The 23,682-nt window shown below is 44.6% G+C and overlaps 1 protein-coding gene across 1 annotated transcript in view; it reads left to right on the forward strand.

Annotated features, from left to right (window-relative positions):
* PRKAR1A (protein kinase cAMP-dependent type I regulatory subunit alpha) overlaps positions 1–23,682 on the forward strand; it is a 1,144,729-nt gene that overhangs the window by 474,311 nt on the left and 646,736 nt on the right. Inside the window, exons 4-5 of the mRNA XM_044085123.1 lie at positions 6,739–6,830; positions 6,926–6,987. Coding sequence (XP_043941058.1) covers positions 6,739–6,830; positions 6,926–6,987 — 154 coding nt within the window. The remainder of the gene's footprint in view (positions 1–6,738; positions 6,831–6,925; positions 6,988–23,682) is intronic.

The raw sequence follows: 23,682 nt of genomic DNA on the forward strand, positions 1-23,682 counted from the left end.
AGAGTTGGTTTTGTTTTATAAATCCATCCTCCCAATCTTAGCTTTGGGAATCTACCCAAATGTAATGACTGCAACAGTGAAACACAAAGAACATAGTACAGTTGTGTACACTTAGAATAAATGTAGATGTTCGAGTGTATTCACTGTTGCAGTCCTAGTTGCCCTCCCTCCAGCCCCGTTTTTTCTCTTTCTATGCCTCTCCTTTATTTTACTACACTTAAAAGCCTTTTTGGTGTATTTGATTTTGTTTGGAGGTATATATTTTTGTGTTTTAAATTACTTGTATATATTTTGCTCCCCATTTGGGGGTCACCTGACATCTGGAACAAGAAAAACTGATGTAATCCCGTCGGCTTCATGTTTTATACCCCTGATGACCTGACGTCATGGAAGAAGGGACAGCAACTGACGCATGACCCAAGACTTTGTTAATCAGGGCAACCTATCAGCAAATTACCCAAATGTAATGACTGCAACAGTGAATACACTCTAACATCTACATTTATGGTAAGTGTACACAACTGTGCTTTTTCTCTGTTTGTAGTTTGGTCTGTTTGCATGGATGTCCTTCATGGATGCATCTGCAGTCATAACAACTGGGTTGTCCTGTCGTCAGGCAGCCTTTCGGTCGGCCGGATTCCAAAGTCTGGGTCCGGCTTCGGCTGATGTCGCACTTCACCCGACGTCATCTCTGTTGGTCTTCGGGTATAAAGGCATCAGCCGACGCCATTTTCTCCAGTCTTTCTTGCAGCGTGGCCGAAGCAGAAGCTGTTTGCAAGTGCGGTCGGTCAGATCCAGAGATTCCTACTACCGAATACTACTTGAAGACTTCTAAAAGCTAAGTACCCCGTTGGGGACCTTTTCTTGCCTCAGCCGATGTCAGAAAAAGTAAACAATTGTTTAACTTGTGGGAAACAAATACCTCATAAGGATTTCCACTCTTACTGCCTACCTTGTTTAGGCCCAGACCACGACGTAGCTGCCTGTTCAGCCTGTGCTTCCTTCAACCGACGAACACTTAGGCGTCGGTCGGAGTTTGCTGAACAGTTTTTCGGCTCCGACTTTGCATACATTATGCCGTCGGATCATCCGACTACCCAAATAATTAAAAGCGCCAAGAAAAAGACCGGCACTCGCGGTCCGCGGTTTCGGCCGAAACCACGGATAAGCAAACCGCCGAAACCGAGAAAACCGGTCAGTCATCAGCCGAAACCATTACTACTACCGAGGCTCCTGCTACTACAGTTGAATTGGCCTCTGAAATTTTACCTTCTACTGTGGCTTCTAGTGAGTTATCTGACACCATCCCTTTGGATGTTTCTACCCCAGCACGTGGTGCTGCTAGGCCTCCTGCAGCCATGTCTATCAAGGCCTTTGCCAGGGCCAAGGCAGCAAAAACTGTTAGTACAGTTCCTGCTAAGGCCCCCTCTCACAGACACCCTTCTAGCTCTCAAATGCTTACCCTGGCAGAGGATTTGATTTCCTTAATTAGGGGATCCTAATCACACCCAGACAGGGCCTCTCAGCCTCCAGAAAAGAGACCTAGAACAGAGCCACCCCAGCAGGAAGGCTCTGATGTTTCTTCGGAGGACTCAGACTACAGAACAGCCAGAGGCTCCTTTGTCCACTTATGAAGACTCAATGTTGATGATTCCATTCCATCTGTCTCTCCACCAGAGGAATTCTCCTTTGGGAAACCTTACATGCCATGAGAGAACAATTCCAATGGCAAGGACAGGATTTCTCAGACTCAAGAAAAGGCTTAGAACCTTTCTGCACCTGCACGCACAGGCCGTTAGCTATACCTCCAGTTTTGCCTGTTGTGGATGATGCATTTAATGATGTTTGCACTGCACCTGATTCCTTACCCCAGCTCCTGCCAAACCAGACAGATTTTACAGGGTACCTAACACTCATCACCACCTTTACAAGGCCCCACTTGCAGACCCTGAGACTATTTCCCAGGGGCCTAAGGCAGTAGCTTCTACCTCTACAAAAAACCCTCTCCCTTCTGAAAGGGAAGCCAGGTCATTAGACAGGTGGGGCAAAAAAGTTTACACATCTGCCACTCTCTCAGCTAGAGCTTTAAACTGCCAGTTTCACATGATTCAATACCAAGAGTTTATGCTTGATCAGTTGTCTAAGAAACTTTCCTCTGAAGAATCCTTAGATAAGAAATATGTCTTAGAAATGGTGAATAACATACAGCAGGTTAGTAACCATTCTTTGAAATGTGGCTATGATTCACTGGAGGCTTCATTTAGATCAGCCATGACTGGCACAGTGATAAGAAGGCATGCATGGTTGAAAGAGCAAGTCCTGCCGGATCATGTAAAAGCAAAGTTGTTAGATGCTCCTATGGATAAGGACAATCTATTTGGTACTTCTGCTCAACAGGTAATGAAGAAAATGGAAGAGAAGGCAAAATCTGTACAAACAGTTAAGGATTTCTTACAGGTTCAGCCCCCTCGGTTTAACAGAAACTGGCCTGCCAAAATTGGTCCTTTCAGACCCCTCAAAGACCCAAAGAGGCAGGTATAGGCGCTAGAGGCAGAAACCAATCCAGAGGCAGTGCCTACAGAGGGCGACAGTGGCAAGGTAACAACCAGAGGCTCTGACACCAACACTGCCACTGCAACAGGACAATCACAGTGACTTGGCTCAGACACCTACCAGAGAGCAAATAGCAGCACCTTTAGGCGAAAGCTAGCCTTATTTTCACGAAATTGGCACTATATCACAAAGACAAGTGGATTTTAAAACCATAGACCAAGGCTACAGGTTCCACTTCCACACCTTACCAGTAAACAGAGGAATGCCAAATTTACCTCCAACTCAAAAGCAGAAGCTCTAAACCAGGTAATTCAGCTAACCAACATGAGAGCTGTGGAGAGAGTACCAGAAAATCAACAGGGCAAGGATTTTACTCCAGACTCTTTCTAGTCCCAAGAAGAGAAAAACTTGGAGACCCATTCTCGATCTGTCCGTCTTAAACACATACATCATCGTCCCAAAATTCAAAATGCTGACCTTACAGCAACTTCTTCCCATGCTGGGCAAGGAGTCTTGGCTGGTGACTCTAGACCTCAGGAGGCATACCTGCACGTCCCATTCGACCAATTTGCAGAAGATACCTCAGATTCCTTGCAGGATCAGAGCATTATCAATTCTCAGCATTGCCCTTTGGCTTATCTACTGCGCCCAGAGTATTCACAAAATGCCTGGCATCAGTAATTGCTCATTGCAGGCTACAGGGAATCCAAATCTATCCATACCTGGACGATTGCCTGCTGCAAGCGGACAACAAAGACAAGCTGACAACAGATTTACAAAGGGTCATTTACTTGTTACAAGCCCTGGGATACACAGTCAATCTAAAAAAGTCAAGGCTGATTCCATCCCAGACAAGAACATTCTTGGGTGCAGAATTGGATACAGTAAAACAAATGGCATTCCTGACTGCAGAAAAACAAGAGCAACTTCCTCATTACTTCTTGGCATTAACAAAGCAGAACAAACTAACAGCAAGAAAAATACTGCAGGCCTTGGGATTCATGGCATCATGCATAATCCTGATTCCTCATGCCAGACTGCATATGAGAAAGCTACAGTGGTACCTAAAAAACTTATGGTCTCAACACAGTCACAGCCTAGAAACCGAAATACCACTAATCCCATGCCTGAAACAAGAATTCCTATGGTGGGTCCAAGCATGCCAGGCAAACCTAGGCTTGCCCTTCCACAAAGGTCAAGCAAACCAGATCATTACAATGGACGCCTCAGACCTAGGTTGGAGGGCACACATGTTGGACAAATGCATACAAGGATTGTGGACTCCAGACCAGCTGCACCTGCACATAAACCAAAAGGAAATGCTGGCAGTACAGCTAGCAATCCAGAAATTCAAGCCTTTCCTAAAGAGGCCATTTATTGATAAGGACAGACAACACCACAGTCATGTGGTATATCAACAAGCAAGGGGCACTCATTCTTACCCCCTATGCAGAATGACTCTGGACCTTTGGAACATGGCACTGAACTACAACATCCAGTTACAGGCAACCTTTGTGCCAGGAAAAGAAAATACACTAGCAGATATGTTAAGCAGAACCACATGAATGCTCACGAATGGATGCTGCACCCGGACATATTCAAGGCCATCACAAGAAAATGGGGAATGCCACAAATAGACCTGTTCGCATCCCCACTCAACCAACAACTCAGGAAATTCTGCACAAGGACGTGCCACCCTCTTGCATGGAAGGTGGACTCCCTTTCCTTCAGTTGGAAAGGCCTGACAGCTTATGCCTTCCCACCTCTTCCTTTGATGCACAAGGTACTGCTGAAAATCAAAGAGCAGCAACCAAGGCTAATTCTGCTAGCTCCAAATTGGCCAAGACAACACTGGTATCCCTTGCTCAGGAGTATGTCTCAGGGGAGAATGTGGCCAATACCTCTGATGCTTTTGATGTTAACTCAGAACAAATACAACATCCTGCATCCAAACCTAAAAACCTTACAACTGACTGCCTGGAACATCACTTAAGAACAACCAACCCAGATTTATCCCAAAGGGTTAAAGACATTATACTTGAAGCCCGCAGACCTTCAACAAGAAGGAACTATGCAGGAAAATGGAAAAGGTTTGCCACTTTGCTGAAAGAGGAAAAGATGTGTCAAACATAGACATTGCTAACATCCTGGAGTACTTGGCAGAGCTTCTACACACAGGTCTGTCCTATTCCTCCATCAAGATACATGCATCAGCTATTTCTGCGGAATACAGCTATGATCCGCCTGTCTACTCACATCCTCTACTCAGGCAATTCCTCAGAGGAATCAAGAATGTAAAACCTCCTGAAACCACCACTGCCAGCATGGGACTTAAATTTTGTACTAGAAAAATTGACACTCCCACCATTTGAACCAGCAGGAACAGCGGATCTTCAACACCTATCATGGAAAACTGCTTTCCTCCTGGCAATTACTTCAGCAAGAAGGGTTTCAGAACTCCAGGCCTTAATGGCAGTACAACCCTTCCTGATCTTCCATCAAGATAGTGTCTCCATGAGAACTAATCCTACATTTATGCCAAAGGTGGTATCCAGAGTGTCCTTAAACCAGGCAATCCACTTACCTACCTTCTTTCCCAACCCACAGAACAGGGGGGAAAGACTACTGCATACTTTGGATGTACGTAGACAGTTACGCTACTACCTGGACAGAACAAAAGAAAACAGAAAGACTGACCAGCTGTTAGTGGCCTATGCACCAGGAAAGGAAGGAAAAGCAATTTCCAAACAAACAATCTCAAAATGGATAGGAAATTGCATAAGATTCTGTTACTCCTACCATGGAAAGCCAATGCCACAGAACATAAGACCTCATTCAACAAGAGCTACAGCCACTACCACAGCATTCCTACGGAGTGGCAACCAAGGACATTACTGGCTGCTACTTGGACCTCCGTGCATACATTTGCCAAGCATTACAATTTTCCCCTTTCTTCCAGATCCCCAACAGGGGTTGCCCCTGCTGTACTGCAAGGGATCCCGGCTACACCATTATTTTTTCTTTTTCTTCCTCCACCCCTAGTTTAGCTATGGTATTCTACCCAGTTGTTATGACTGCAGATGCATCCATGAAGGACATAGTACAGTTTTGTACCTACCATAAATGTAGATGTCCGAACTGGATAGCATCTGCAGTCAGATTACCCTCCTTCCCTCTGTGGTACTCTAGGGTATTTACACTCCTAATAGCTAGCTGGAAGTCTCTTATGGTGTATTTGTTTGTATATATGTACATACATGCTTATTTTTTGTACATGCCTTCTTCCTTGTCTGCATACATTGGCATTTATCCAGATTTTAGCCTTCCAAGAGGGCCACTGGCATCTGGGGCAAGAAACACTGAAGAAAATGGCGTCGGCTGATGCCTTTATACCCGAAGACCAACAGAGATGACGTCGGGTGAAGTGCGACATCAGCCGAAGCCGGACCCAGACTTTGGAATCTGACGACAGGACAACCCAGTTGTTATGACTGCAGATGCTATCCAGTTCGGACATCTACATTTATGGTAGGTACAAAACTGTACTTTAGTATAAGTAGTGTGAAAATGCACATTTCATTATACCGTCATATAAAGCTAGAGTACTAGGTTGAGGACTGATGGTTTTACTGCAAAGCAGCTTGTGGGGAGGTGGTCAAGCTCAGTCATTCAGATTTAAGATTCCTAGCATGGCACTGCTTAAAAAGTAATTTTATATAGAGCAGATGAACAAAGCATAAATATTTTAGCATGTTTTATTTTGAGACTTTTTTGTTTTAATGCACACTCTTCTTGTAGAGTTCAGTTTCCTTGGTTTCTTCTGCTTCCAATGTCTTTAAAACAGTTAATGTGATGTTGCAGTTAATATGTTACAGCAACAAATGTAGATAGTGTAAAATAGTGCAACTGCAGTTGAAGGAATAAGTTACAAGGTCAGGTATGCAGAATAAAAACATGAAAAATGCCATGTACTGTGGATCTTGGTGCAGTGTGAAGTACCAGGAGGAGGTATGGGTTTAATGCACTGAGAAGTTGCTATACTTTTTTTAACTTCTTTGTGAGATTCAGTGATTTTTAAGATTTGTTCTGTTAAACATTTTTATTAGAATGCAAAACCTGAGAATTGTTCTTTATTTTTGGCACTGTTTTTGCATTTGACTTGTATATTTTTTTATTTTTTTGTAGGTGATTCCCAAAGATTACAAAACAATGGCTGCTTTGGCTAAAGCTATTGAAAAAAATGTGCTTTTTGCACACCTGGATGACAATGAAAGAAGGTAGTTCTTTGCAATTGTTTAAGTATTTATATATGGTTTAGTATAATGTACTGTATTGAAATGTTTGTGATTTTTAAACTTATTTTTTTTCACAGTGATATTTTTGATGCCATGTTCTCTGTCACGTACATTGCAGGAGAGACCGTTATACAGCAGGGTAAGATGCATCAATTCTTTAATTGCAAGTGCAGCAAAAGAGTTAAATGTGTGGAAATCTAGAAAGAATTTCATTGTGGTTTCCTTTTTTTAGTATTTTATCTTCTAAAAGGTTAACTAGACCCACATTAAAAGTGAACATTTCCACTGTAAGGTACACTTCATTTCCAGCCCAAGGTGTATTCCGGGGTACCTTCATGTTTATTAGCTTTAGCAGTCACTAGCAGTCACTCCACTGTGTCTTTAGAAGATTGAGCTCCTTAACCATGAACTTCGGTTTTGTTAATGCTTGCATGAGGATTGTCTTTCTTATTAAAGTTGCTAAATTATTTGTTTGAGTTTAATGTTCAAAATGTAAAACCATTGTAGTAAAATATTTTGAGCCTTGTGGGAAAGGAAAAGCCTGTCAACTAAGAAGTGTGCTAAAGTTTTCATGTTAAGCATAATTTGTGTTGAAACTTGCATATGTGTAACAAATACATCTGTGCCAGGCCATAATTGGGAGCATAAGCTGCAGGGTTTGTAGAATCCAGCAAAATCTTTTGGGAGGCAGTATTACTAGTTGCTGCTGTTTTATCTACACACTGCTATGCAGATGTAAAGTGTTCATGTCCTTTCATGATTCCCCCTAAAACTCAGCAAAACTTGTAAACTCCTAAACTTAATATGTGGTTCTCTGTGTAGGAAAAGAAAAAATGCTGTGCTGAAACCAGCTTTTCTACATCTGCTGCCAGCATTTAGGTGATGTTCATCGTGTTTCACTGTTGCAGTCATTACACTTGGGTTATCCTGCTGGCAGGCTACTCGCAATCGGCCTGAAATCTAAAGTCCAGGTCCGGCATCGGTTGCTGTCGCCTCTTCCCTGATGTCAGTGCGCCAGGGGTATAAAAGATGCAACCGACGCTATTTTCTTCAGTCTTTCTTGCCGTGCAGTGCCCGAAGCAAAAGCAGTTCGCAAGTGCCGGTCGGCCGACTCCTAAGATTTTCTAAATTGAATTTCAGATCCGACGTCTTCAATAAAGCAACTTTTTCTTGCTCCAGACCGATGTCAGTAAAAGTTAACAATTGTATTTCTTGTGGGAAGCAAATACCTCATAAGGATTTTCATTCTTACTGTATTCCTTGCCTAGGCCCTGACCATGATGTTGCTAGGTGTCGGTTTTGCACTAGATTCAACCAACGCACTATTAAGCATCGGTTCGATTTTGCTTTTCATTACTTTGGCCGAAGGTTTAACTATATAATGCCGTCGGAACAACCGATGACCGGAGTTCATAAAAAGTGCAAGGACAAAGAAAAGGACAGGCATCCGAGGTCTAAAACAGACGAAGCCTCTTCTAGGCCAGTCGCCGGTTCTCAGTGAGGCGCTTTCGCAGCCCCTGACACCCACTACCTCAGAGCCACAGGCCGCCTCCGACTCCCAAGTGGAGACAACTAGGCCTCTGGAAACTCAAGGTATTGGGCCTACGGAAACTATTCCCTCAGATGGGTCCGGAGCCGCTGAGCAGGCATTGGCTTCTGAGGGTGTTTTCAGACCTACACAGCGTACTATCAAGACCACTTCTGCAGCCAAGGCAAAGTCTAAAACACCTTTAAAGACAAAGACACAAGTACAGCATTCTCCTGGATAGTCATCCATGCCAAAGAAACAGATGCTTAAAATGACAGAGGACCTAATTACTCTGATCAGGGGTTCCCATCCCCCTCCTGATAAAAGGCCTAGGCAAGACACTATGATTCCTCTGACCAGGTTTCTATTTCCTCTGATTCCTCTTCAGAAGAGGGATATTCTCTTCCTCCCTATGAGGATTCTGACGCTGAAGAATCTTTCCCTTCAGCCTCTCCTCCTGAGGATTACTCCTTTGGGAAAACCCTGCAAACCATGAGGGAGCATTTCCATTGGGAGAGCCAGGATTATTCAGAATCCAAGAAAAGGCTCAGATACTTTCTTTTACTGCCTCAGCACAGGCCCCTTGCTATTCCCCCTGTACTAGATATTGTTGATGTTTTTTTTCTGAATCCAGTTTGTCTCCTGATTCTTTACCCCCTGCACCAGTTAAGCCAGATAGGTACTACAGGGTCCCATATTCTCATAAATTTCTTTATAAAAACCCTGCTGCTGACCCAGAAACTTTTTCACAGGGTCCCAATGGGGTCAAGGCTTCCACTGCAAAAACCCTGTTTCCTCTGATAGGGATTCTAGAGCACTCGACAGATGGGGGGGGGGAAAGTTTATACCTCTGCTACTTTAGCTGTAAGGGCTTTAAACTGCCATTTTCACATGCTTAAATATCAGCAATACCTGTCTTTGCTAAAACAGAAAATGCTTACAAGCTCAGAATGTCCTGAAAATAAGGAAATGCAGGAATTATTGCCTGCAGCTGAACAAGTGGGAAAGCATACTTTGCAATGTGGTTTTGATTTATTAGAGGCTTCTTGCAGAGCCGCAGATGTTCATCGTGCATACAGCTGCAGTAAATCACAGATGGGTTTTCTGCCATCAGGCGGGTCCTCGGTCGGCTGAATTCCAAAGTCTAGGTCCGGCGTCGGTTGTTGTCGCTTTCTTTCCTGACGTCAGTGAGGCAGGGGTATATAAGACCCAGCTGATGCTATTTTCTTCAGTCTTTTTTGCCGCGCGGGGTGCCCGTAGCAGAAGCAGTTCGCAAGTGCCGGTCGGCCAGCTCCTGAATTTACGAAAAATTGGAAACCGAAGTCTTCTTTAAAGCTAAGTACCCCGTTGGGGAAACTTTTCTTGCCTCAGACCGATGTCAGAAAAAGTTAACAGTTGTATTTCTTGTGGGAAGCAAATACCGCATAATGATTTCCATTCCCTCTGCATACCTTGTTTAGGCCCAGACCACGACGTCTCGGGCTGTCGCTTTGCTACTTTCAATAAGCACTATTAAGTGTCGCCCAACACCTTTTTGGTAAAGCCTTTGATTATAAAATGTCGTCGGAGACTCCGACTACCGTTTTGTCCAAAAAACGCAAGGACAAGCTACACGTGGTCCGGTTCTCAGCGAGACGCCTATGCAGTCCCTGACTACCGACGACACTTCTTTGGCGGTGTCTTCTGTAACCGAGACCGCAGGTACCTCGGCCCATACCCAGACTACAACCACAGAAGCCACTGTGAGCGTTGAGCCTCCTAGTGTGGACAGGTCCACTTCCACCCATGGTGTCTTTAGACCCTCATCTTTCTTTTCCATTAAGGCCTTTACTAAGTCCAAATCAGCCAGGCATCCCAAGAGGCCTGTTGCACAGGGTCCATCTCCAGGCCCCATGCCTAAAAAGCAGATGCTTAAAATGGCTGAGGATTTAATTACTCTTATCAGGGGTTCCCAACCCCCTCCAGACAAGAGACCCAGAGTGGAGGAAGATTCTCCCTCTTCTGATCAGGGCTCCATTTTTTCAGAACATTCTGATGCAGAGGAACACTCTTACTCCCCTTTTGAAGACTCTGATGCAGAGCAGTCCATTCCTTCTGTATCTCCTCCAGAGGATTTTTCTTTTGGGGAAACTTTGCACACCTTGAGGGAAAACTTCCATTGGGAAGGCCAAGACTTTTCTGATTCCAAGAAAAGACTTAGGGAATTTCTTTTGTTACCTCAACACAGACCTCTGGCGATACCTCCTGTCTTGGACATACTTGATGTTTATGCGGAGGCTTGCCTTAATCCGGATTCCCTGCCTCCTGCCCCAGTCAAGCCTGATAGGTACTACAGAGTTCCTAACTCCCACCAATTTCTTTACACAGCCATAATGCTGACCCTGAAACCATTTCTCAAGGCCCCAAGGGAATGAAGACCTCTGCTGCTAAGAATCCACTACCTTCCGAAAGAGAGTCAAGATCCTTAGAAAGGTGGGGGAAAAAAGGTATATACCTCTGCCACCCTAGCCATGAGGGCCTTAAATTGTCAGTTTCATATGCTTAAATATCAGCAGTTTCTGTTATCACAATTAAGAAATAAAATGTCTCAACTTGAACAACCAGATTTGAAGGAGTTGCAGGATATGATGCATAGTGCAGAACAAGTGGGTAAACAACACCTTACAATGTGGCTATGATGCCCTAGAGGCCTCAAGTAGAGCTGCTGTTACAGGATCAGTCATTTGTAGACATGCCTGACTTCGGGAACAAATCTTGCCTGATCATGTGAAAGCTAAACTACTAGATGCTCCTTTACAAAAGGATGTGCTATTTGGTACTAATGCTGAGGAGATACTACGGAAAATGGAAGAAAAAGCCAAATCTATGCAAACTGTCAAAGCTTTTCTACAGGTTCAACCACCACGTTTTAGCAGAAATTGGCCTTCTAAAAACTGGTCCTTTCCAGCCACGGACAAGCCCCAAAGAGGTAGATACAGGCGCACAAGGGCAGAGGACAATCACAAGGATCATATAGAGGCAGGCAATGGCAAACTCCAGCACCAAGAGGTGGGCGAAGACAGTGCACAACAATACAGGAAACAAACCCAATGACTTCCTCCTTTCCATGCCAAGCAAGTCTCAGCTGGCAGCACCCTTGGGAGGAAAGCTGGCATTATTTACAAGAAATTGGCATATTGTCACAACAGACAAATGGATCCTGGACGTTATAAACAGAGGCTACAGATTTCATTTTCACACTCTTCCAAAAATGAGAGGCATGCCAAACCTGCAACACAATCAAAGGGCAGAGGCACAACTACAAATTTCAAAGCTCATAGACATGAAAGCTATTCAAGAGGTACCTACTCACGAACAAGGTCAAGGTTTTATTCCAGGCTATTTCTGGTACCAAGGAAAGGAACCGACTGGAGACCCATTTTGGACTTATCCATCCTAAACACATTCTTACTCATACCAAAATTCAAGATGCTCACATTACAGCAGCTTCTTCCCATGCTGGGCAAGGAGTTTTGGCTGGTAACATTGGTCCTCAAGGAGGCATACCTGCATGTCCCAATCAGACAAAGCTGCAGAAGATACCTCAGATTTCTTGCAGGTTCAATTCACTATCAATTCTCTGCATTGCCCTTTGGCTTATCTACTGCCCAGAGTATTCACGAAATGCCTGGCATCAGTAATTGCCTACTGCAGACTTCAAGGGATACAAATTTACCCTTATTTGGACGACTGCCTGATCCAAGCGGACAGCAAGCACATACTTCTGGAACATCTGGCTTATGTAACACGGTTACTGAATTCCCTGGGATACACAGTCAACAAAGAGAAATCCAGGCTAACACCATCTCAGAAAATAACTTTCCTGGGTGCCAACTTGGACACAAACACCCAGATGGCCTATCTTACGCCAGAAAAACAGGGGCAACTAACTCAGTACTTCAAAATACTATCAAATTGTACCAGGCTTACTGCAAGGAAAATCCTGCAGGCTCTGGGCTTCATGGCATCTTGCATTCTTTTAATCCCATGTGCAAAGTTGCATATGAGGAAACTTCAATGGTACCTAAAAAACCTATGGCCTCAACACAGCCGCAGTTTGGAAACAATAATACCAATAATTCCATGTTTGCAAAAGGAATTTCTATGGTGGGCCCAAGCATGTCAAACAAACACAGGTCTCCCATTCTGCAAGCCTCAAGCAAATCAAGTCATCGCAACAGATGCCTCAGATTACGCCTGGGGGGCACACATGACAGGTGCATTCAGGACAAATGGTCCCAAAAGGAAAAGCACCTTCACATCAATCAGAAATGCTAGCAGTGATAAATGCAATTACAGCTTTCAAGGACCTCCTGCATCCAGGACAATTATTGATAAGAACAGACAACACCACAGTAATGTGGTACATAAACAAACAAGGAGGACCACATTCATACCCCCTGTGCAGACTAGCCATGACACTTAGGAACTTGGTTCTGGAATGGCAAATCGAACTTCAGGCACAGTACTTGCCAGGTTTGGAAAACACGCTGGCAGACAATCTAAGCAGAAATATGACAGATCCACATGAATGGAAGTTGCATCCTCAAGTGTTTACAAAGATAATCCAAGCGTGGGGGAGGCCAGACATGGATCTCTTCGCCTCCCACAGGAATCATCAATTGGAAAAGTTCTGTTCAAGGACCTTTCATCCAAAGGCCTGGAGAGTAGACGCCCTTTCATTCAGTTGGACAGCATGGACAGTTTACGCTTTCCCACCTCTGCCTCTTCTGCCCAAGGTACTCTTGAAAGCAAGAGCAGACAGACCGAAGATGATACTGATTGCTCCAGACTGGCCAAGACAACACTGGTACCCACTCCTGAGGAGCCTAACACATACTCCTCCCTGGTCCCTACCTCTAATGCCCCTTCTGCTGACTCAGCACAGCTACAAAACTCTTCACAGTCAGCTGAAAACACTCAGTCTCGCTGCATGGAAAATTCCTTAACACCACAACAGACCCTACTCCCCAAAGAGGTGCAGGATGTCATTTTGGAGGCCAGAAGGCCATCTACTAGAAAGGCTTACTCCGCAAAATGGAAACGGTTTTGCTCTTGGAATGAGAAAAAAGGCCAGGACCCTGGAAAACTGAATTTGCCTCAGGTATTACAGTATCTAGCTGAGCTGCTGAACAGTGGACTTTCATTTTCCTCCATAAAAATCCATGCCTCAGCCATTTCTGCAGGATTCAACACTGATCCACCCTTATTCTCTCACCCACTCTTAAGACAGTTCCTCAGAGGGGCTAAGAATATAAGACCACCAAGGAAACAACCAATGCCAGCCTGGGATCTTAATTACATTCTAGAAAAATTAACATTGCCTCCCTTTGAACCAGCTGCCTCAACAGATTTGCAATATTTGTCCTGGAAAACAGCCTTCCTTCTGGCCATTACCTCAGCTCGTGGGGTTTGAACTACAAGCCCTCATGGCTGTGCAGCCCTTTCTCATCTTCCATCAGGACAGGGTTTCCCTTGAACCAACCGTCATTTATGCCTAAAGTGGTATCCAGGGTAGCTTTAAATCAAGCCATACACTTACCTACCTTTTACCCCAATCCTCAAAACAAAGGGGATAGGCTGCTACACTCCTTAGACATCCATAGACAGCTACGTTATTATTTGGACAGAACAAAGCCTTTCAGGAAATCAGAACAACTTTTTGTGTCCTATGCTGTAGGGGCTCAAGGGAAGCCAGTTACCAAACAGACAATTTCAAAATGGATAGGCCACTGCATATGGTTTTGTTACTCCTATCATGGAAAATCTGTCCCTACAGGCATCAGATCCCACTCCACCAGGGCTACAGCTACCTCTACAGCCTTCCTCAGAGGAGTTCCTACCAAAGATATTTTGGAGGCAGCCACTTGGAGTTCTGTGCATACCTTCACAAAACACTACCACCTGCCTTTATATTCCAAAACTAGAGCAGGCTTTGCCACTGCTGTGTTGCAGGGCATTCTGGCTCATCCCAGTTCCACCTAGTGCCTACCACCCTGTGTGTAGCTTTGGGATTCTACCCATCTGTGATTACTGCAGCTGTATGCACGATGAACATAGTACAGTTTTGTACCTACCATAAATGTAGATGTTAGTGCTAATACAGCTGCAGTACCCTCCCTCCTTCCCCTCTTGGTAAAGGCCTAGGGCCTAACCTCTCTTCATACAGCCTGATTGGGTTATCCTTCTATGGTATATTTGCTTGCAACTACTGATTTTTGATTATATTGCATTGCATGTATATAAATATAATTTATGTATTGCCTTCCTTCTGGGGGCACCTGACATCTGGGGCAAGAAAGACTGAAGAAAATGGCGTTGGCTGTGTCTTATATACCCCTGCCTCACTGACGTCAGGAAAGAAAGTGACAACAACCGACGCCAGACCTAGACTTTGGAATTCTGCCAACTGAGGACCCGCCTGACGACAGAGAACCATCTGTGATTACTGCAGCTGTATTAGCACTCGAACATCTACATTTATGGTAGGTACAAAACTGTACTTTACAGGTTCTGTCATTCGAAGGCATGCTTGGTTAAAAGAACAAAGTTTACCTGATCATGTTAAAGCAAAATTGTTGGATGCTCCATTACAGCATGATACTTTGTTTGGTGTTAAGGCAGAAGAGGTGTTAAAGAAAATGGAGGATAAAGCAAAATCAATGCAGACAGTAAAGGATTTCTTACAGGTTCAGCTTCCCAGATTTAGCAGGAACTGGCCTTCTAAAAATTGGTCCTTTCCAGTGTCAGACAGGCCACAGAGAGGCAGATACAGACGTCCAAGAGGCAGATCTCAGCCCCAAGGCTCATACAGACCTAAACAATGGGGTGCTTCAGCCCCCAAAGGCGGAGAAGACAAATCACAACCTTATAGGAAACAGTCCCAATGACTTTCCTCTACCAATGCCAAGTACTTACTTTTGGCAGCACCCTTAGGGGGAAAACTAGCACTTCTCTCACATAATTGGCACATGATCACCAAGGACAAATGGGTACTGAATATCGTTTCCCAGGATTACAGGTTCCACTTTCACACCCTACCAAGGACAAAAGGTATGCCAGACCTGCCACACAATCAGTGGGCAGAGGCACAGAAAAAATTTCTGCTCTCATGGACATGAGGGCTATTCAAAAAGTACCACAGCAAGAGCAGGATGAAGGATTTTACTCAAGACTTTTCTTGGTACCCAGAAAGGACAAAGCTTGGAGACCAATACTGGACCTGTCTACTCTAAATATTTTCCTGGACGTTCCAAAATTCAAAATGTTGACACTACAGCAACTTCTACCCATGCTGGGCAAGAAGGCTTGGCTAGTTACATTGGACCTCAAAGAGGCATACCTGCATGTCCCAGTCAGACAATCTTGCAGAGAAGATACCTCAGATTCATAGCTGGCTCAATGCATTACCAATTCTCTGCACTGCCCTTTGGCTTATCTACTGCGCCCAGGGTTTTCACGAAATGCCTGGCACCAGTAATTGTATTTTGCAGACAAAAAGGAATTCAAATATATCCCTACTTGAACTGCCTTATTCAAGCAGAGAGCAAGGACATTCTGCTAAAGCTTCTGGCTTTTGTAAAAATATTACTAATTTACCTAGGGTACACAGTAAACGAAAAGAAATCAAAACTAATGCCCTCTCAAGAGATAATATTCCTGGGTGCAAGCTTAAGTACAACTGCCCAGATGGCTTATCTCACGCCAGACAAACAAAGGCAACTGACCCATTACTTTCAAATGATGGCAACAAAGACGCAGCTACCTGCAAGAAAAATTCTGCAGGCTTTGGGCTTCATGGCAATACTGCATCCTGCTAATTCCATATGCAAGACTGCATATGAGGAAGCTTCAATGGTATCTAAAAAGTGTTTGGACTCAACATTGCTGCAGCCTGGAAACAATAATTACTCTCATTCCCTGCCTACAATAAGAGTTTCGATGGTGGGCACTGGCCTGTCACCACAACAAGGAACAACAGCCTTTCACTTTACCCACAGCCAGGCAGACACTAACAACAGATGCATCGGATTACGCCTGGGGAGCACACATGGCGGGAAAATGTATACAGGGCACGTGGACCACAGACCAAATGCATCTTCATATCAATCAAGAAGAGATGCTAGCTGTACAGAATGCCCTGACAACCTTCAAGGATCTACTGCATCCAGGACAACTATTACTAAAGACTGGCAATACTACAGTCTTGTGGTACATAAGCAAGGGGGCACACATTCCTACCCCCTCTGCAGGCAAGCCATGACTTTGTGGAACACAGCACTGGCCTATCAAGTACATCTGCAGGCACAATTCTTGCCAGGAAAGAAAAATACTCTGGCAGACGAACTAAGCAGAAACCTCATGGACCCTCACGAGTGGAAACTAGATCCACAAGTCATCAGCATGATAACAATGAAATAGGGATGCCCAGACATAGATCTGTTTGCCTCCCCTCACAACTGCCAACTACAGAGATTCTGCACAAGGACTTATCACTCACAAGCATGGAAGGTGGATGCTCTATCATTCAGCTGGAAAACCCTAACAGTTTATGCCTATCCACCACTGCCTCTACTCTCCAAGGTACTCCTGAAAGTCAGACAAGAGAAGTCAAAAATGATTCTGATTGCCCCAGACTGGCCACGCCAGCACTGGTACCCAATCCTAAAGAGCTTGTCTCAAGGGCCAGCCTGGACTTTACCTCAAATTGCTTATCTGCTGACCCAACAAAACAATCAGATCCTGCACAGCCAACTCAGAACCTTAAATCTGGCTGCATGGCGAATAATATAGCTACTCAGAACACACCTCTCTCTAAAGCAGTTATGGATGTCATTTTTGAAGCTACTAGGCCCAGCACCAGGAAACCTTATGCGGAAGAATGGAAGAAATTCTGTGCTTGGAACCAGACACAAGGACATGAACCGCTTGTTCCAAATATTCCTCAGATTTTACAATACCTAACTGAGATGCTGGTCAAAGGCCTATCCTTCTCATCAATTAAAATCCATGCCTGTGCCATTTCAGCTCATTACAATACGGAACCTCCATTACCCCAAATTCCTCACTTACTGACCCAACAAAACAGTCAGATCCTGCACAGCCAACTCAGGACCTTAAATCTGGCAGCATGGCGGATAATGTAACTTTTCAAAACACACCTCTCTCTAAAGCTGTGATGGATGTTATCTTGGAGGCCAGGAGGCCCAGTACCAGAAAATCGTATGCAGAAAAATGGAAGAGATTCTGTGCTTGGAACCAGGCACAAGGACATGAACCACTTGTTCCAAATATTTCTCAGATTTTACAATACCTAACTGAGATGCTGGACAAAGGCCTATCCTTCTCATCAATTAAAATCCATGCCTCTGCCATTTCAGCTCATTGCAATATGGAACCTCCTATTTTCTCTCATCCACTGCTAAGACTACCTCAGAGGGGCAGAAAACATAAGACCCCCAAGGAGAGCACCTATACCAACATGGGACCTCAACTTTGTTTTGGAAAAACTCACGCTGCCTCCTTTTGAGCCAGCCAATACAGCTGAGATAAAATTCTTATCATGGAAAACTGCTCTGCTACTAGCAATAACGTCAGTAAGAAGAGTCTTAGAGTTACAGGCATTAATGGCAGTGGAATCTTTTATCATTTTTCATCCGGGCAGGGTTTCTCTAAGGACAAACGCAACATTTATGCCCAAGGTAGTATCCAGTGTGGCTCTTAACCAAACCATTCATTTACCAACCTTTTATCCAAATCCCCAGAATAAAGGGGAGAGACTTCTGCACTCTTTGGACATGCACAGGCAGCTGCGCTGCTAGTTGCACAAAACAAAAGCTTTCAGAAAAACTGAGCAACTTTTTGTGGTATATGCTGCAGGATCACAAGGAAAGGCCATTTCAATTTCAAAATGGATAGGACACTGTATTCGTTTCTGCTATGCACAGTATGGCAAATCAGTGCCTAAGAATATTAGGCCACAAACTAAGAGTAATGCTACTCAACGCCAGAAGTCTAAACCTCAAGATGCACGCACTCGAAACTCTCCTTAGCATGGAGAACATCGATATCTGTGCAGTAACAGAAACCTGGTTCAGGACTCCTGAGAGCACACCAGCACTACCAGGTTATACCTCATACCATGCTTTTACCCAAACTTGGACTGAACCACAAAGGAGGAGTTGATATTCATCAAAGATACCCACACCTCCAGGTTGGTGGCAAAGCACGAAGCATCCGAGAACTATCCATGTGCAACTAACAGTGGGTAAAACTGCCTTCCAGTTTATAGCCTGCTACAGACCACCCTCCCAAACCCAGGAACCCACTCGGCCTTCCTGAGAACACTGGAAAATATGAAGGTCTCTCCAAACACCACTACATTGGGTGACTTCAACTACCCAAACATAGACTGGGAGCATTACTCTAGCTCCAACACCCTAGCCCAAAGGTTCTTAGAATTTATAAACTCAAATGCTATGGAACAACTTGTTACCACTCCCACAAGAGGGGAAAAAATACTGGACCTGATCATCACCAACATGGGGACTCTATGCTCCAGACCAGAAGTGTATCCCTCACTGGTAAGATCAGACCATAAACTAATCTCACTGGATATTCACATCTGACCCCATCCCCTGCCCAGAAAACCACAGTGAAAAACTTCTCTAAAGCAAATTTCACTCCTCAAAACCGAGGTGGAATCCTTCAAAGCCCCTGGGCCTGTGGAAAATCTGCCCAGACAGAATCCTTTATAAATGCATTCTATGAACATCTTCAGGAATGCATGGATCATCGATCCCAAATAAAACCAAGACCCAATCCTCCAAAGGCAGACGTCCTGTCTGGTGGACCCCAGCCATAAACAAACTATACAATAGAAGGAGGAAGCTACTAAATGATAGAGCAAAATCCCAAAAAGGGAAGGCATCACTGATCAGTATTAGCAAAAAAACTATGGGCACTCATAAAATTGTCTAAGGCCAGCTTCGAGAGAAAAATTGCACAGGACACTAAGGATAATCACAAGGCTTTCTTTAGTTATGTTAGGAACCTGGATGGGAATTCCCCGATATGCTCAGAATTAGTCCAAAATGACAAAAAATACACTGAACCCACAGACATTGCCAACATCCTAGCTGACAGGTTCAGTGCAAACTCCCCCCCCTCCCCACCAAAAGGGCAAATATCTATCCCAGCAGAGTGCTGCCCCCCTGACATCTCAGATGCTCAGGTAAGAGCCGCCCTCTCCAAAGCAAAAAACACAGCATCAATGGGACCAGACGGTGTCCCGGGCTGCATCCTACATGAACTCCAAGAAGAGCTAAACCCAAACATAAAACTACTGTTCAATCTCAGCCTTACTACAGGATATGTGCCCAAAGAGTGGCGTACAGCAACAGTGGTCCCTCTCCATAAAGGTGGTGCCTCAACGGATCCTGGAAACTATCGCCCCATAAGCCTGACTAGCTTGGTCTGCAAAGCTATGGAAAGGATCATCATGGACCTCATAAATAAAGATATTGGGGACCTACAGACACTGGATCCTACCGAGTTCGGCTTTAAGGGCAGATCCTGCCTCTTTAACCTGGTTGATTTCTTTGAAACAGTCACCAAGGCCATTGACGAGGTGAAGGTGGTCCACACAGCCTACCTGGACCTCACAAAAGCCTTGATACAATACCCACTCGGGCATTATAGATAAGCTCACCAGCTTAAATATAAACCCCTATGTCACTAGATGGATTGCAAACTGGCTCAAGGACAGAACCCACATGGTTAGAATTGCTGGAGCCATGTCAGACTCCAAACCAGTTACAAGTGGTGTCCCACAAGGCTCAGTCCTGGGACCTCTCTTGTTCGGTATATATTTCCAGGTACAGGCCAACACGGAAGGACTGTGGCTGACCAAGTTTGCAGATGACTGCAAACTGGGTGCTAATCGACTCTCCAGCCGACACAAGCATCCTCCAAAAGGGCCTCATAGAAACAGACAACTGGTGCCAAAGCCATGGCCTCAAGCTAAATGCCAAAAAGTGTATAGTCATCCCTTTGGCAAAAACAAAGCGCCCTAAATTACCACATAGGTGGTAATCCATTAAGTACAGAAGAAGTAATTGGGGACCTGGGGACCCAAGTTGATAGCAATCTCTCATTTGACAACCACGTGGCCAAAGTGGTTAGAAAAACATTTTATATAGCCCACCTAATCATGAAGGTATTCACATCTAGATCAGGGAGGTCATCGTGCCTCTTTACTCATCCCTCAACAGGCCCATAATTAAGTACAATGCCCTTTTGGGATGTACCATACCAGACACCTGCAGCAACTGGAAAGACCCCAAAAGTACCTCACCAAGAGGATCAAAGGGCTCAAACAGATGCCATATGCTGCCGGTTAAAGAAACTCCAGCTCTACTCAGTGGCATACCGCCTGTTCAGAGGCGATCTGTGCCTGATGTATAAAGCCATGTCCAACCGAATTAATGGACATGCTGCACCTCAGAAAATCCAAATCCCATCGAGCTCGCTCGAGACTTGAACCTCAGCACTGAAATAAATAGGACATGCTGGAGGGACAGATTCATAACCCAGAGGCTCCCTTCACTCTGGAATAAAATCCCAGTCCAGGTTAGGCAGAGTCCCTCATTGACTCTCTTCAAGAGGAATCTTGATGAGTGGATGGGAGATCGTAGGTTTACCCCGGGTATCACTTCTGTGTCACTGTTAGAGGCACAGTATACTAACCTCGAAAAAGGGCATATCAAAATAAATTTAAAATGGGTGGCGAAAGCCAAACACATTCTGGCTAGGCTTATAAATGCCCTAGGGCAGATAGCCTAGTATGAACCTATGAACATTCTACCAGGGCAGCAGCCACATCAGCAGCCTTTCTCAGAGGAGTACCAACCAAGGAAATTTTGGAGGCTGCAACTTGGAGTTCAGTGCACACTTTTACCAAGCACTATCACTTACCTCTTTACTCTAAATCCAGAGCTGGCTTTGCCACTGCAGTTCTGTAGGGCCTCATAGCCACTCCTAATCCTATTTAGACCCATCCGCCCAACCTCAGCTTTGGGATTTAACCCAAGTGTAATGACTGCAACAGTGAAACACGATGAACATAGTACAGTTGTGTACCTACCATAAATGTAGAAGTTCGAGTGTATTCACTGTTGCAGTCTAGGACCCTCCACCATCCCCTTTCATTGCTGGGACTTATCTGTACTTCTCTATTCTATACAACCTATGTGGTGTATTTGCTTGTAGAGGAAGGTAATGTTTGTTAGTGTATGCATTTTTATTTGCAAATATTTAGCCTACCCTTTTGGGGGCACCTGACATCTGAGGCAAGAAAAACTGAAGAAAATGGTGTCGGCTGCATCTTTTATACCCCCTGGCGCACTGATGTCAGGGAAGAGGCGACAGCAACCGACGCAGGACCAGGACTTTGGAATTCAGGCCGACTTCGGGTAGCCTGCCAGCAGGATAACCCAAGTGTAATGACTGCAACAGTAAATACAATCGAACATCGACATTTATGGTAGGTACACAACTATACTTCTTGATTCACTGTTGCAGTCATCACACTTTGGTTGTCTGCCTGCAGGTAGCCCTCAGTTTGCCCGAATACCTGAGACTTAGTATTTCTGCGTCAGTTGCTGTCACTCTAGGTCTGACGTCAGGTCGGCAGGGGTATGAAAACCGGCAGCTGATGCCATTACATCAGTCTTTCTTGCCAAGGAGCTTGAAGCAGTTCGCACGAGTGTTGGTCGGCCGCTACTTGAGTTTTCTTTTCTGAATTGAAGTATCCTGAATTCTTCTAAAGCTAACTACCCCATTGGGGATCCTTTTTTCTTCCTCTAACCGATGTCAGAAAAAGTTAACCGTTGTCTTGCCTGTGGAAAGCAAGTACCACACAGAGATTTCCATTCTTACTGTGTCACCTGTTTAGGCCCAGACCACGACGTTCCTCTCTGTCTGTTTTTGGCCTTGGTCAACACCCAAACTATCCGTCGTCAGGCCCTTATTATCGCTAAATACTTTAGTTCTCGATCTCCATATTCCAAAATGGCTTCGGTAAGCCTGACTACCGATCTTAAAACGTAAGGATAACGACATAGACTGCACAGGTCCAAAACTGCCGACGACACTTCCGTTAAGCTAGTTGTCAGTTCGTCGGTATTCAGTGAGGCACTTTCGCAGCCCCTGATGCCCGCTTCAGTGGATTCGCAGGCCTCTACAGAGGCCCATATGCCACGAGACTGTTCTTTGACTTCAGAACCTGCGGATGTCTCTACCTTGGATAGGTCTGAAGCCGCTGAGCAGGTACCAGCTTCTGAGGAAGATCTTCACACTACCGATATTCAACACTAACTGACAACTTCTTTCCCATCTTCAGTTCTGTCTAAAACTACTGAGTTTCTAAGGCCAAGAGTATGTGCTATGCCTAAAAAACTGACAACCCAAACTCATGCACCTGCTTCCTTGCCACAACATCAAATGCTTAAAATGGCAGAAGACCTTGTCATACTGATTAGGGGAAGTCCACCTTCCCCTGCTAAGAGGCAAAGAGACCTGTCCCTAGCAGCTTTAACAGACCAAGAGTAGCAGCTTTAACAGACCAAGAGTTCAATGACTCTGAGGTATCTTGATTATGAAGACATGCCTTTATCTGCTTATGAGGATTCAGATGCAGAGGAATCCATTCCCTCTGCTTCTCCTCCAGAGGATTTTTCTTTTGGTGAAACCTTACATACTTTGAGAACATTTCCACTGGGAATGCTAAGACTATCCTCAGTCCAAAAAGCGACTCAGAGAATTTTTAGATTTGCCACAACATAGGCCTTTAGCAGTATCCTCAGTCCTGGATGTTGTGGATGATGTCTTTATGGAATCTAGTTTAACTCCTGATACTTTATCCCCTGCTCCTAGGAAACTGGACAGGTACTATAGAGTACCTGGCACTCAAGTTCCTTTTCAAAAGTCCTACTGCTGACCCAGAGATAATCTTCCAGGGACCTAAAGGTATCAAAGCAACTACAGCTAAGAATCCCACCCCTTTGGACAGGGATTCCCAAGCATTAGACAGATGGGGTACAAAAGTATACACCCTCTGCAACTCTCACCATTAGGGCTTTGAATTGTCAGTTTCACATGCTGAAGTACCAGCAACATATTATAGAACTTAAGCAAAAAATAGCTACCTTTACAAACTGTGCAGAAAATTAAAGAATTACAAGAGCTTATGCATTCTTCAAGCCAAGT

The sequence above is a fragment of the Protopterus annectens genome, chromosome 10.part0 (assembly GCF_019279795.1).
Source record: "Protopterus annectens isolate FY-2018-M chromosome 10.part0, PAN1.0, whole genome shotgun sequence".
In the NCBI taxonomy this organism is placed as follows: Eukaryota; Metazoa; Chordata; order Ceratodontiformes; family Protopteridae; genus Protopterus; species Protopterus annectens.